The sequence below is a fragment of the Zootoca vivipara genome, chromosome 2 (assembly GCF_963506605.1).
Source record: "Zootoca vivipara chromosome 2, rZooViv1.1, whole genome shotgun sequence".
Taxonomy (NCBI): Eukaryota; Metazoa; Chordata; class Lepidosauria; order Squamata; family Lacertidae; genus Zootoca; species Zootoca vivipara.
Window position 1 is genome coordinate 43035628 of NC_083277.1, and position 15701 is coordinate 43051328.

The following is a 15701-nucleotide window of genomic DNA, read 5'->3' on the forward strand; positions in this document are numbered from 1 at the left end:
TTCCAATCTGGGTTCAGCCTTGGCCATTGGTCCTAGCTTGTCTTGGTCACTTTGATGGGTGACCTTTATTGAGAGCAGGACAATAGGATGCAACTTTGCTCCTGCTTCTCTGTCTCCTTGCAGCTTTCAATAGCATTGGCCATGGTATCTCATTGAGTGGTTCCATGGGATGAGAATTGGGGAAACTATGCTACATCAGTTCCTGTCCTGCCTATGTGGCAGAATCCAGAGAGTAGCATTGAGAGAGGTCCTATTTTATGCCAGATGTTATTTGAAATCTATATGAAGCTGTTAGGAGTGTTCATTAGGTGATGTCCATAACATCTGAATTGGGAGAGGTTGTGTGCTATGCCCTGGACCAGTGTATGGATGGTGGCAAGTAAGCTTCAAGTGAATCCTGGCAAGACTGAGGTACTGTCAGTGGTTCCCATATCCATGAAATTGGCCAATTGCCTGTCAGAAGGAGTAGGAACACAGTCTGGGGATGCTTCTATATCCAGCTTCGTTGCTGGAAGCCCAGCTAGCCTCAGTGGCTAGGAGTGTCTTCTGTCAACTTCAGACTGAGATAATTTGTTCACAGCAGTTTAGGCACTGGTGATTTCAAGACTGGATTACTGCAACACACTCTATGTGGGGCTTTCCTTGTGCTGGGTCTGGAAACTGTCATTAGTGCAGAGTGCAAAGTGCTACTGGATCACAGCTGACAGGGGTGTTAAAATATTTGCAACGGTTGCCAATTTGTTAACAGACCAAATTCAAGGTTTTACTATTAGTATATAAAGCCCTCAACAGTTTGGGACCACTTTACTTGGAAGCATTGCTTCATCCAAAATATGTCCACTTGACCCTTTGATCTGAGTAACTGGCATTTTTAAAAGTGCTACATTATGTTTTTTCCACACTTGCAGGGAAATGATCCTTCAGTGTGGTAGGACATACTCTGGAACTCTGCCCATTGACATTTGACAGGCACCTTTGCTGTATTGTTTTCCATGCCTGCTAAAACCTTTTTTGTTTTGGTAAGAGCACCCAGACATCTAATTTTGATACATATTTTAATATGTAATTTTATTTTATTCTGTATATTTTTATAGTTGCTGATTTTACTCATATTTTGAAAATTATTAGGTCAACTTGCTTTTATCATTTGATTTTATCTATATTTATAACATATATTTCAGAATATTGTATGTAAACTGCTTAGAAGTTTTAATGATTAATCCCCTATAATATTGTATGTAAACTGCTTAGAAGTTTTAATGATTAATCCCCACATAAACCTTGTTAAATAAAATAAAGAAATATTCGTCTATGCTGTTTTCTTTCATTCCACAGGTGTTGAATGACACCTAAACACATTTAATGAAACAAAATACAAGTGATAATTTATATGCCCCATTGAGATACATTGCCCAAAGATAAAATGTTAGTAAATGACTACTTTAGCATTCAATACATTCATGCCAGGTGTTTGCTGTTTATTGTATGTAATTCTGAAGGTACCAGAATATGCTTTTTCTACAGAATTAAATTGTCAACCTTTTAAAATGTTTCTACAAAGCCATCTTTTTTACATGCTAAAGACTCTGATTGTCTTTAGGAAAAAAATGTTTGTAATAAACCTGATTTTCAATTGCCTTGCCTTATGAAGCAGAGATATAAACATGCATTTTACCCACAGGCCCTTCATAACTCTCCTTGTCTAAGCTAGCAGTCAAGCTATGAAGCCATGGTTAACAGCTTTGGAACAAGCCAAGATATTAAACCATGGTTTAAAGTTGGTTTAATAACCTGGCTAACCATGGTTGCTCAGCGTGATTACTCTTTTATGTGAACAGAGGGTGTGTGTGCAGGCGAAAGGGTTGTTCATACCTTTGAAGCAAAATATATGATCATCTAACTCTCTGTATGGATATGCAGGATATTATTTCTGCAGTGATATACTGCAGAGTGGTTGTGTTGTAATTTCCAGTTCCCTAGATTGGGCAAAATCCAACATTGTGCAACTACTTCTGTCTACACAGTGGGATTTCCCATTCCCTTCCTCTCCTCCTCCATGTGGCCCCCCTCAATCTGCTCTGGACATTTTCCTAATTCTTCAGAATAGATTTTGGAGCACATTTGGCTGCAGGGGTGAAGAGAGGAAGGGGAAATTCTGTTGTGAGGGTGGAAGTCCATTCTGTTTGTGCATAAACACCATAAAGCCCATCATTCTTTTACTATGGTTTGTAATGTTCCTGACTCCTTAGGGAACAAAACAAAAAAACATTCATCAGTAATGCAGCTCACCTGCTTGGATTTTGACTTGGTGTAGTGAGATCTGTGTAATACCCTGAGAGCCAACTTTCTGTCAACAGTGCTACCACATTTGGCACCAGCATTCCTTTTAGTTTTTTGTACACATTATTCTCTTTCTGTTTTATGGAAATTCATAAATCTTTCATCCAGCTGCAGAGAATTGATTATAGATCACATAGGTATGGGTAAAGTGAGGACAACTAAAATAAACCGGACTATTAAATAAGTCAAGTTCTTACTTGTTTAAAGAAAGTAAAAGAAGTTCATTTTTACTGGTGACAGCACAAGGAGTTTGCTCACTCACTTTAGTAACAAAACAATGAGCCTTTTTATGGTGTGCTGTAGCCCCAGGCACAGGGACTAGATGTGGTCTTCTCTATCTGACCCTCAGAACTCTTTGCAACCCAAGTACTTTTGCCTGGTTGAACTCTCATAAAGCCTTTTGTCCATCTGGATGGAGGATAGAGTGGGTTTAAAAACAAGCCTACTGAGAGGAGTTTGACAACTGCTGGGGTGTGAAGGGTGCTAGATGTTCCCTGGGGCAGAGGAAGATGAGTCATTTCAGCTGTAAACTGTCACAGGGTTCTTCCATCTTCCTGGTGGAAATCCTAAACTTTATCCTGCAGATTTGACTAACTGATGAGAGCTATGTCCCTGGCCTGCTCAGCCATAATAGAGGGGCAAGTGACCAGTGCCCTTTGTCACAGGAGTTATCCCTAGAACAGTTACCCCAGGGGGTGGCAGAAATACTTGCACTGGCAGAAAGTTCATGCTATGTTGGATTCAAACATTTAGGCATTTGTTCACTTTATGGATTTCAAAACACCTTGAGTACGCCATCATTTGATTTTTGCCATATGTGAAGCATTAGAAGACTTGATACTCGTTTTCAGTTATTCTGTCACAACGAGAGATATTTGAAGATTGCTTCACCTTTGAACATCTGTTCTACTTTTATTCTCTAGATTTAGAAAGATTGGCTTGAAAAGGTACTACTGTTAGAGATTTTAAAAAATATTGCAGAATTTATTTTTGCAATAGATATTTCCTGTCTTGAATGTATCAATGTTAGTGTCGGCTAGTGACAATAAAGGATGATCCAGTCAGTTTAACCTCTTCAGCCTGGAGTTGTTTTTCTGGGGTCCCCACTTTCACAAACTAGTATAAAGATGCTTTGCTTCTATTTTTGTATCAGATTAATAGTTTAGTAGCGGATTGTGTGAATGTTGCAGAAAATTTATTTCTTGATTTCACTGGACCCTGTGATAAAGTGACCCAAGATGTTTTGCTTAGCCAATTGGTTAAATGTGAGGTAGATGATAATATCATGTGGATTCATATCGTAACTATTACTTATGCATGGCCCTTCATCTGAAGGTCACATCACGGTTTATAATACTGTATATAAATACAAAATGAAAAACAAAAATAAATAATATAATAACGGGGGGGGGGGGGGAACAATAGCAACTACAGTACCCTAGTACAGTAGATTCTTGTAGACCAGTAGCTCTAACTTCTGTGTCCAACCTGAAACCGTTCACAAGCTAATGTGGCTGGATCTTTAATTGTAAGTGTTAATGACAATTAAGGAAGTTTTTTTTAAAAAAAATCAAAACACACAACATTTTAATTGGTTTGTATTTTTGCAGTTGGATGAAGACTGGATGTACTTTATTGCAGCTGCGTTTATTTTATATCCTCTTTCATTTCTAGTGTTTTGGGCTGTTTTTGCAGAAACATCTATTTAAGTTGCAGATGTGGCCACCTCTGTTGAAGCAGTAATAATTTTACCAGGTTATTGACAAAAAAATCTCCATGAACTGAAGGCCAACTTTGGATTCCCATTGATTTGTTAAACAAATTTATTTTTAGATAGCTTACTTCCTAAATGTGGTTGAAATCCCCACTCTAAGATAGTATTTACAAAAAAAAATTATCCTACATTCGTCATTGTGTGGGTGACAAGCCTGTAAGGTCAGGGTGATGGGGTGAGCTCCTGTTGCTTTGTCCCAGCTCCTGCCAACCTAGCAATTCACAAACATACCAGCACAAGGAGATAAATAGGTACCACTATGGCAGGCAAATAAACAGTGTTTCCGTGGTTTAATCGTGCTGGCCTGGCTGCATGACTCAAAAAGCTGTCTGGGGACAAACACCAGCTCCCTTAGCCTGAAAGCGGAGATGAGCGCCACACCCCATAGTTGAATTTGACTGGACTTAACTGTCTACTTCTGCGTCTACTTCTGCTTCATTGACTATGCAAAAGCCTTTGACTGTTTCGACCACAGCAAACTATGGCAAGTTCTTAAAGAAATGGGAGTGCCTGATCACCTCATCTGTCTCCTGAAAAATCTCTATGTGGGACAAGAAGCTACAGTTAGAACTGGATATGGAACAACTGAGTGGTTCAAAATTGGGAAAGGAGTACGACAAGGTTGTATATTGTCTCCCTGCTTATTTAACTTATATGCAGAATTCATCATGTGAAAGGCTGGACTAGATGAATCCCAAGCCGGAATTAAGATTGCCGGAAGAAATATCAACAACCTCAGATATGCAGATGACACAACCTTGATGGCAGAAAGCGAGGAGGAATTAAAGAACCTTTTAATGAGGGTGAAAGAGGAGAGCGCAAAATATGGTCTGAAGCTCAACATCAAAAAAACCAAGATCATGGCCACTGGTCCCATCACCTCCTGGCAAATAGAAGGGGAAGAAATGGAGGCAGTGAGAGATTTTACTTTCTTGGGCTCCTTGATCACTGCAGATGGTGACAGCAGTCACGAAATTAAAAGACGCCTGCTTCTTGGGAGAAAAGCAATGACAAACCTAGACAGCATCTTAAAAAGCAGAGACATCACCTTGCCGACAAAGGTCCGTATAGTTAAAGCTATGGTTTTCCCAGTAGTGATGTATGGAAGTGAGAGCTAGACCATAAAGAAGGCTGATCGCCGAAGAATTGATGCTTTTGAATTATGGTGCTGGAGGAGACTCTTGAGAGTCCCATGGACTGCAAGAAGATCAAACCTATCCATTCTTAAGGAAATCAGCCCTGAGTGCTCCCTGGAAGGACAGATCGTGAAGCTGAGGCTCCAATACTTTGGCCACCTCATGAGAAGAGAAGAATCCTTGGAAAAGACCCTGATGTTGGGAAAGATTGAGGGCACTAGGAGAAGGGGACGACAGAGGACAAGATGGTTGGACAGTGTTCTCGAAGCTACGAACATGAGTTTGACCAAATTGCGGGAGGCAGTGCAAGACAGGAGTGCCTGGCGTGCTATGGTCCATGGGGTCACGAAGAGTCGGACACGACTAAACGACTAAACAACAACAACAACTGTCCAGGGGTCCTCCCCCGTTACCTGTGAATAAAGTTCATAAAATACTCGACCTAAACAGCCACATATGTCTCCTGCAGAAACTGCTTTATCTGGAAAAAATAATATTTGAATAAGCCTTAATGCTTATATAACCTCCATTAATAACGTCAAGTCTGTTAAGTTGGATCCTAGCAGTAGGAGATGGGTCATGATTTATTCATTTTTTTGGTTGGCATAACAGCAGAGAGCCAGGTCTGAGAGAGGATATGGCATAAGTATACTTCTCTCCCCCGATCTGCCTCTTGTTGCTGCTTCATTTTTTTTAAAATTAATTTTTATTGATTTTACATAATAAGAGTTTACATAATAACCAAAACCATACACATACATAACATATTTTTCACATTCTCCTACCCCCCTCCAAGAGCCCTCTCCTCCCACAAGAGAATCCCCCGAAAGGTAGGCAATCAAATGTGGTTCATTTTATAGTTGGGTCTCTACCCCCCCTCCTTCCCCCCAGAGCCTCCCCCTGCCACCAAGAGGTCCCAGGATGGCAAGGATAGGAACAGGCGAGTATCCACCCAGCTGTTATCCAACTTTAGCATCCAAAAACTATAAAAAAGAAAGTAAGATAAAAACAATGACAGAAAATAATAATAAAAAAGGAAAAAAAAACCACAGCATACAAAAATATAATAAAAATAAAAACAAAACACACAACATCAAAAGTTTAAACCTTATCTAATTTGCTAAACATTGTCTCTTGGGCTTCCCCAGACCCCCCCCCTTTATTGATTTTCATTTGCCATCCATCTTTACAGTTTTCATTATTTACCAACCATTCTAATCTCATTTAATTTAAAATTGTCCATTTATCCAATTAATCAGATTATCAATAATTTTTTTAATTGTTTGCTTATATATCTCCATTCCATTCCCCTCCTTCCCCCCACACCCCAGAACTCTCCCTGCCACCGAAAGTCTCCAGGATACGAAAGGAAAGAAGGGATGTTTCTTTTCCAGCTTGTTCTCCCCCTCCCCCCTCCCCCCTTCCCCCCCACTCCGGAAGTCCCCCTCTGCCACCAGGGAACCCCAGAACGGAGACGACCACAGGGGGAGGGTTAGAGCACCCCGCTATCCCATTATTCATTCTTCCCAACTATACTAATAATCTCCTTTCAAATCTAAAAAGAAAAACACATCTCTATTCTACTTTCCCTCCCTTGCCTAAATTTTTTCTGCAAGAACTTTCATACTTTTATAAATCTATATCTCATTTTCTTAATCCATTTTAAATCTTATCTTCTAGTTTTAGCCTCTTCCCCCCCTGTTCACGGCACCTCCCTTCTCGGATCAGCAAATTCCATAGTCCGTAAACCAGTTTTAGCCAACCTTTAAACAAAAATCCTTTTTCCATTCACCCCACTCCCTTTCTGCGAAATTTTTCATGACCAAATTCTCCATTCCCTCGCTGTTGCCCCTTTATTGTTTGTATCATCCACTCAATATAAGTAATCCTCTCCCACAGTCTTAGTTCCCTATGGGGATTCTGAAGTCCAGACATAGTTTTTGCTCCCCCTTCCATGGGAGCGTCGTCCCCCTGGCTCACGTGCTCAAAAACTTTTTCCTCTTTCTTCTCATTGCAGACTTCCTCCTGATCAAAAAGCTGACATACTTCTCGCTTTCCTTCTATTTCTTCTTTATTCTCTTGTTCCAACGTTTTTTGTCCCTTGTCCCCTTGAAGAAGTTGGTTCGTTTCCTCTAAATGAGCAATCTGTTTATGTGTTCCGATAGTAAGTTCCCATAAGAGTCTCAGAGTTTTTTCTTTGAATCCAACTTTATAATCGTATGTTGACATTTTTGTGCTCCTCTCAAGGACACAGTGCTATCCCAGAGCACAGGAAGTGTTAGTGTTTTTCATTCGATCGCCATTTTTTCCAAACTGGTTACAATATATTCACAAATTAAAATCCATTACTTGATTCTAAATTATAATCCAAGGGGAGTTTTCATACGCAACTTTTGCAGCTCAGTTTGTCAACATTGTTTCAAAACTCCCTACTACAGAAATCTTGCTGAGTCTGTCAGGACCGCCGATTCCAGCGGTAGTAAGAGACTCTTCTCTCTTATTAAATCTCTCACTCTCCCCTCTACCTTGTCATCAAGGGGAATTTCAGCACAGTTCTTGCAGATGCATAGATATAGTAAATCCACAAATGTCTTGGCAATGGATATTTTCTTAACTGTTTCCACTTTCAATCAATATGGGGGAGATCGGCTTCCGTTTTTTAAATCTCCTCCCGCTCCAAATTTAAGTTCCAATAAGATTTTTAAGCTTTCTTACTCACGGACATCCACTTTTCAAGTCCTTTTTCTTTGGAAGTATTCAGCGCTCTCCGCCTCCGTAACGGAGCTTCTCTCTGCGAAGGCAACAATGGTGCTCAAAATGGCCCCGCGACTACAACCCTCCTCGCTCCGGAGCTCTTATTAGAGCCTACCAGAGAGTTGGGGAGTCCGAATTGGGGCACCGCTGAGACTTTTCGTCCCTATAACGCTCGATATAGGGCTCTATGGGGTGCAGCGTCGCCCCCGCTGCTTCCCCCCCCCCTTCGCAAAGACGGGCTGCCTCGGCGCTCGAGACAGACCCCACCGGACGGCGCTGGCGCTGAACCGGAAACCCTGTTGCTGCTTCATTTTAGCCTCTCTGTGGTTGTATAGTATTCCATTGGCATAGCCCTGATTTTATACTGCCATATTTTTAGTAGCAGAGGTGCAGCTCAGTGCATGCTGGTGAGGTGAGGTCTGCCAAATCCTAAAGCTCCTCAGCTTGCGTATCAACCGAAATCACATTTGCAGAGTGTTTGTGAGGTTGTTTGTGACACTTAACACTGTCTTTTGCCATTATTAATTTTGTCCTTCATGTGAGCTGCATCTATTCTGTGGAAAGATCCTAAATGTTTTTACTCATTACTGGTTTTGTTTATATGAACAGACCACTAGAACTATTGTTAACTACAATCAAAAGATTGATTTCTGCTGGAACAAGAGAGTTTATTTTGGCAAGAAGAACGAGATGCTATCAGAAACTCATTGTGTGGTGTTTGTTTAACAGATGGTTGCAGCCAATTCCAGACAAAATTCAAAAACACCAGTTAAAATATTTGTGTGTGTACTATACATAATGCAGTATATTGTTAATCTCAGTTAAATTCAGTGTTGCTCATAATAAAAAAGTGACAGCTAAGCAACTCCCCCCCCAAATTATGTACATTGATTATGTTAAATGCAGTTTTTAGAGAGACTTTGCTGCTTATTTTAGGGAAAGCTTATGTTTTCTTGCAATATTTCTCATTTCCTTAGTTGTTGCTTTTTTTTAGCCTTCAAAACCTGAAATTGCCTAATTCCAGAGACTGGTTGATGGATTTACACAGTGACATCAACGTGCACGGTGTTTCACAAAGCAGAATTCAATAGCCAAACGATTTAAATTCTGCTTCTTGATTAATCATGGATACATTTTTATTTAAACAAAAATGTTGTTTCAGTTGCACCTTAAAGACCAACTAAGTTTATATTTTGGTATGAGCTTTCGTGTGCATGCACACTTCTTCAGATACACTAGAAACAGAAGTGTCAGACCCTATATATATACAGAGGGTGGTGGGGGTGGGAGGGAATGGGTGAAGGGTTGATGGGAGTGGTAAACCTGTAGATGGCTGTTAATGGCTGCTGATGGCTGCAATTAGTCCTGGGGGGGGAAGCAAGGGCTGAGGTGCTAAAGAAAGCTTGATCATGCAGGTGGTTCCATGGTTTTAAGCTTGGTAATGATTTCCAATTCAGCAACTTCTCTTTCCAGTCTGTTCCTGAAATTTCTCTGTAATAAAACAGCTGCTTTGAGATCTTGTATAGAATGTCCTGGGAGATTGAAGTGTTCTCCTACTGGTTTTTCAGTCTTATGGTTCCCGATGTCAGATTTATGTCCATTTATCCTTTGGCGTAGGGTTTGGCCTGTTTGTCCAATATAGAGAGCTGAAGGGCACTGTTGGCATTTGATGGCATACACAATGTTAGAAGATGAGCAATTAAATAGTCCTGAGATGGTATGTTGGATGTTGTTGGGGCCAGTAATGATGTTGTCCGGGTGTATGTGGCAGCAAAGTTGGCATCTGGGTTTATTGCAGGCTCAGTGTGGTGTAGTGGTTAAGAACGGTAGACTCCTAATCTGGGTAACTGGGTTCGCGTCTCCGCTCCTCCACATGCAGCTGCTGGGTGACCTTGGGCTAGTCACACTTCTCTGAAGTCTCTCAGCCCCACTCACCTCACAGAGTGTTTGTTGTGGGAGAGGAAGGGAAAGGAGAATGTTAGCCTCTTTGAGACTCCTTTGGGTAGTGATAAAGCGGGATATCAAATCCAAACTCTTGTTTGGGGTATGGCAGTAAGTTGTTGGCTAATAATCCTCTGTTCAAATCTCCTGTCAGCCATGTATGTACTAAGTGAGGCAAACCACTGTGTTATTTCCACAATCTCATTTGCAATATGAGGATAATACATATGATTTTTAAAGGGCTGTATAGTAGGACTTACTGAGAAAATGTAGGAACATTTGAACACTATATAAGTGTGAAGTATTTTATTTTTATTTAAAAATGAAAAACAAACAAACCTGCATTTACTGTAAGACATGGAAAGTTTTCTATTATTGCATACTGTATAGTATATTCTATTACTGTATTGTGTCTATTACTATACTGTACAGGTCTTAATAGTTAGGGATTGGATGCTTGATACAGTACATTACCTTTGTGATGGGTTTTAACTTACTGTTCTTAAGTGTAGCTACCAGCACGATTTGAACTTTAGAAATAAGACGGCAGTGGACAGTTGCGAGGAATTCCCAATTTCTTGAAGCATGGGAACCCAAAAATAAATTATTTAGATGATTTGGCATAACATTCGGTTTGATTGATATATATATGTGTATAATTTGAAATATTGAAATGTGATATAATTGGTTTTAATTGGAAAATTAATAAAAAAAATATTTTTTTTTTTTTAAAAAAAAAATAAGTGTAGCTACCAGCAGAGTCTTCTGAAGATAAGGCAGATTAAAACAAAGTTAAACAATGCCTCTAATATATCCCATTAATATTCACTGGATACCTTTAAAACATTTCAACTAGACTGCTCATAGGTGTGGCTTGTTGTAAAAAGTAAAAATGCTCAGCATTGCTATAAACCTGTCACTTCCCTGCTGTCCTGCAAACAAGAGATACTAAAATTTACAAGCAGCATGTGATACAAAAGATAAATTCAGTTGTTACCCACCCTCTGAAATGAAGTGCCCATGCTGTTACATTACAGATTTCCCATTGTTAATTATAGTCTGGGACAGGGTGTTGCTGTGTCGTCCTGTTGCCAGTTCTTTGTGAGCAACAGATGAACTTGACCTCTTTTCAGTTCTACTCCCTAAGAAATGGGCTGTATGTTTTATGCCTCCTCCCTGCCACTGCCCCTACCCTTTTTGTTTATAATTTGTAGCACACTAGATGTTCAGATCAATCTTTGATTGAAGGACATGTGCTTCAAAACCTATCAGAGCAATTTGGGGTCAGTGACTTTTTAAACAAGCATTTCAGGTTTATCCTGCAGACAACTGAACAGTGCAGAGGAGTGGAATCCTGGAATTTTTCTGTTATGCACATTCTGATGCACCATGTTAGAGCTCCTGATCTTGCAAGTGTATGTTGATTCTTCCAAAGCCACAGCACTTCTCAGTTATTCTATCCAGCTATTCATTTTATTTAACACAATTATGTTCCACCCTTCCTCCAAGGAGCTCAGGATGGCATATTGAGGATTATTATTATTTATTAATTTATATACACTTAATGCCAAAATAGGCTTCTAAGTGATTTACAGAAATATAAAAACAAAGTTTCACAAACCCACGAAAATATAAATATCCATAATTAAAGTGCACAAAATACCGTATGTGAGACTGAAGTTCACTGTGGCTCTTCATGTGGTTTCAGCATGAATGTGAATGCAGTCACTATGTTAAAGGTAAAGGACTCCAGACAGTTAAGACAGTTAAGGTTGCAGTGCTAATCTCGCTTTACTGGCCGAGGAAGGCGATGTTTGTCTGCAGTTTTCCCCCCGGGTCATGTGGCCAGCATGACTAAGCCGCTTCTGGCGAACCAGAGCAGCGCACAGAAACGCTGTTTATTTTCCCACTGCAGTGGTACCTATTTACCGTATTTTTTGCTCCATAGGACGCACTGGACCAAAGGGTGCACCTTTTTTTTACAGGAGGAAAACCAGGAATTTCTTCTTCTTCTGGTTTTCCTCCTCTAAAAGGCTGGGAGGGGGCGCTGGAGGGGGAGCAAAGGAGGCAGCGGAGGCGGAGGGACTGGGAGAGGCACAGTGCAGCGCCCCTCCCCTCAGCAGCTGGCTGCGGCGGCTGCAGAGGCAGCACCAGACCAATTTCGGGCTGATGCTGCCTCCCCCCTTGTCGCTGTCGGTGGCACGGCAAAAGGGGAGGAGTGGGCAGCGGGAAAGTGCTGCTTTTGGCCTGTCTGCTCCTCCCCTGCCTCTTTTGCTAACAGCAACGGCAAAGGGGGAGGAGCGGACAGCGCAAAACCAGCTGCCTTCGCTCCATAAGACGCACCGGCTCTCCCCCTTCTGTTTTAGGAGGGGTAAAGTGTGTCTTATGGAGCGAAAAATACGGTATCTGCTTGCACTTCGACGTGCTTTCAAACTGCTAGGTTGGCAGGAGCAGGGACTGAGCAGCTGCTAATTCTGAAATCTGGGACACAATCTGAAACCATTCTGACACATTCTAGACTAAAGATGGTTTGAAGGGAAGGGTGTTGTTGTGTGGACATGTCTCCTGATGCTGCATCTACCTGTGGGATGCTTGGAAAGCCCTATGGTGGTATATATAAGACTCTAAGCCTACCACTCTGTCTTTATAGAAGACCAATATGAAGGAAGAAATGCCTGACCAAGCATGGCCACATTGACTCATGCTGCTTCCTAGCAGAAGTTCACATGAATGTAGCGACCTATTTTTGCCTGCTTTCCTTGCACAAATTGTAACCAGGAAATGGCACCCCTCAGCAGAGTAACCAACTCAGATATTACTTTTGCCATATGGATGTGTCCATAGTGATGATCTGCATGGTGCAGGGCATCAGTGTTAGACATGGCTCTGAGCTGGGTGTGTATGTGTTAACATTGAAAAGCAGAAAAATAAAATGTGAAATATGTCTTTTCTATACAGCAGGTAAAGGTAAAGGTACCCTGGACCGTTAGGTCTAGTTGCGGATGACTCTGGGGTTGCAGCACTCATCTTGCTTTACTGGCTGAGGGAGCTGACGTTTTGTCTAGACAGTTTTTCCAGGTCATGTGACCAGCATGACTAAACCACTTCTGGCGAACCAGAGCAGCACACGGAAACACCATTTACCTTCCCGCCAGTTTTTCCAGGTCATGTGGCCAGCATGACTAAACCACTTTTGGCGAACCAGAGCAGCACACGGAAACACCATTTACCTTCCCGCCAGAGCAGTACCTATTTATCTACTTGCAGTTTGACATGCTTTCGAACTGCTAGGTGGGCAGGAGCTGGGACTGAACAGCGGAAGCTCACCCTGTCATAGGGATTCGATCCACCGACCTTCTGATCGGCAAGCCCTAGGCTATTTAGAACACAATCCTAAATATGTCTGTTCCTAAATATGAATTCAGTAGGGCCTACTCAAATATAAGTGGGCATTAGATTACAGAGTTGGTTCAGTTTAGGCCATGCTCTTTCTCTGTGGGTTTTACTTTAGGCAAACTTGTCACTTTTGTTAAAGCAAGCACTTCTCTAGAGCATCACCTAGTCACTTTATGACAAATGATTGTTGTGCATCATGAGTTTTTCAAAGAAGAAGAAAGGATTGGATAACGAGAAGAATAATTGTTGAAAGGCTAATACCTAAAGAGGCATCAGCTGTGGAGTATGTCAGAATTCCTATGTGGTACTGCTTGCTCTAACAAATGTGTTACTAATATTGCATTTTGCAAGAATGCTGCTTAGGGCCAGACTTAATTTCATATTTGCGTTTAACATGTAGGCTTTTTGCAATGCAAATAGCATCAGCTGATAGTTAAATAAATCAGAGCAGGTGTGGAAGAGGAATGTAACCTCCCCACCCCCACCCCCACTACCATTCTGAGGAAAAACACCTGCATCTAAACATTTGAGAACATTAGGAACACATTGCTGGTGCCAGGCGGAAAAACCAAATCTATTACAGGATTGTTAAACGCTCAAATGATAACATGGTAAGAGAAAGAGGGAAAAGAGAAGTGAAAGGAACGGGACATAAAAGGAAAGAAATAGGAAAATAGGATAGAAAGAATGTACAAGAAGATGTTAAAAGAATAATAAAATAAATGGTATGTTGTTAGAAAAGGTGCAGATATAGTTAAGAAGGAAAATTGATAAGACAATTTAGCGAAGGTTGAGAAGAAGGGGAAGGGGTGGGGGGAAGGGGGGAAAGTAATGAAATTAATAAAAGGAGTCGATGTATTTTAAACACTGATTAACTGAATGGATATACATGTGTATTTTGTTTCATTTTTGGTTGTTGTTGTTGTTTTAGTTTTTTTCCTTGCTTTTTGTTTTGTTTTTTACCGTATTGTTTTTTCTGTTTTGTTTCTTCTGTTTTGCTTTTTTCTTCTGTTTTTGTATATTTGTAGATTTTGCGAAACGATTTGTAATAACCAATAAAGATTCTTTAAAAAAAAAAAGGAACACATTGCTGGTTATTCAGCTAGCAGAAATTCAAATATGCTCATATTTAAATGTTTAATCGTGGTTGGTGAAGGATACAAAATATTATCTTTTACTCTTTTCTCTGTTTACATTTAATCAGCTCATAAAAAGAGTTTGAAACCAGGATTAAATGTATGCAGGAAATCACTCACTACCAGGAAATCGCATAAAGAAACTAAATGTTTCCAGGAAAACTTGACTTTTAAAGAGCTGAGTTGCCTATTTAATTGATACTGACAGTTGTGGATATTCAAAACACAAAAAGGTTAAAGAAAATGATTTTAATGAGAACACGAACAATTTAAAAGAGCTGTCATGAAGACTCCACTGAGACTAGCTTCTACTTATGTTGTATCCAGAAATGGAACATTTGGGCAGATTGTTGTGAGTCAGTTTAGAATGTCTGTTGAGTTAGAGGCGGAGGACACGGGTGGCGCTGTGGTCTGACTCACAGAGCCTAGGGCTTGCCGATCAGAAGGTCGGTGGTTCGAATCCCCACAACGGGATGAGCTCCCGTTGTTTGGTCCCAGCTCCTGCCAACCTAGCAGTTCGAAAGCACGTCAAAGTGCAAGTAGATAATTAGGTACCACTCCAGCGGGAAGGTAAACGGTGTTTCCGTGCGCTACTCTGGTTCGCCAGAAGCGGCTTAGTCATGCTGGCCACATGACCCAGAAGCTGTATGCCGGCTCCCTCGGCCAGTAAAGCGAGATGAGTGCCGTAACCCCAGAGTCGTCTGCGACTGGACCTAATAGTCAGGGGTCCCTTTACCTTTACAATTAGAGGCAGGGGCAGCAATTGCCTATGTTTTCTGTGAGAAAGAAAAAAGATGCAGGCAGTTTCTTGCCAGAATTCCATTAGCTACTGCTTTTCTGAAGTCACTTGATATAGTCAGATATGTTAAGCAATTACAGCAAATGAAAAACAAGATATAGATAGCTGTGCATCTCTCAATCTTTCAGTTCTAACAAGTGGCTCATTGCCACTTCCTGTCATGCAGTTTGGCTATGCAGGGTGGAGTTGCTGATGAAAGAAACTGAAGGGGAAATGTAGGGCCTTGGTGCTAGATACAGATGGCTGTGGAGGTTACACTGTGAATTGTGCACCTGTGAAGTATAGATGTGGTATATGCGTACAGTACCTCATGGGCTGGTGCTGCTTTTTTGTGCATCATCAGGTAAGTTCAGCTGTGTGTGTGTGTGTCTTTAGACTTGTTAAAAGTAGGATCCATAGTAGTTAACACACAGGACAATTTTTTA

The 15701-nt window shown here is 40.9% G+C and overlaps 1 protein-coding gene across 8 annotated transcripts in view; it reads left to right on the forward strand.

Moving 5' to 3' along the window:
- Positions 1-15701, forward strand: part of ARHGEF3 (Rho guanine nucleotide exchange factor 3) — a 113394-nt gene that overhangs the window by 27587 nt on the left and 70106 nt on the right. Inside the window, exon 1 of one of the 8 annotated variants that reach the window (XM_035106368.2) lies at positions 14401-15619. The exons of the other annotated variants lie outside the window; for them this stretch is intronic. Within the exon in view, the coding sequence (XP_034962259.2) occupies positions 15587-15619 (33 nt within the window). The 5' untranslated portion in view covers positions 14401-15586. Of the gene's footprint in view, positions 1-14400; positions 15620-15701 lie in introns of those variants that run through there. 8 annotated transcript variants of the gene reach the window in all.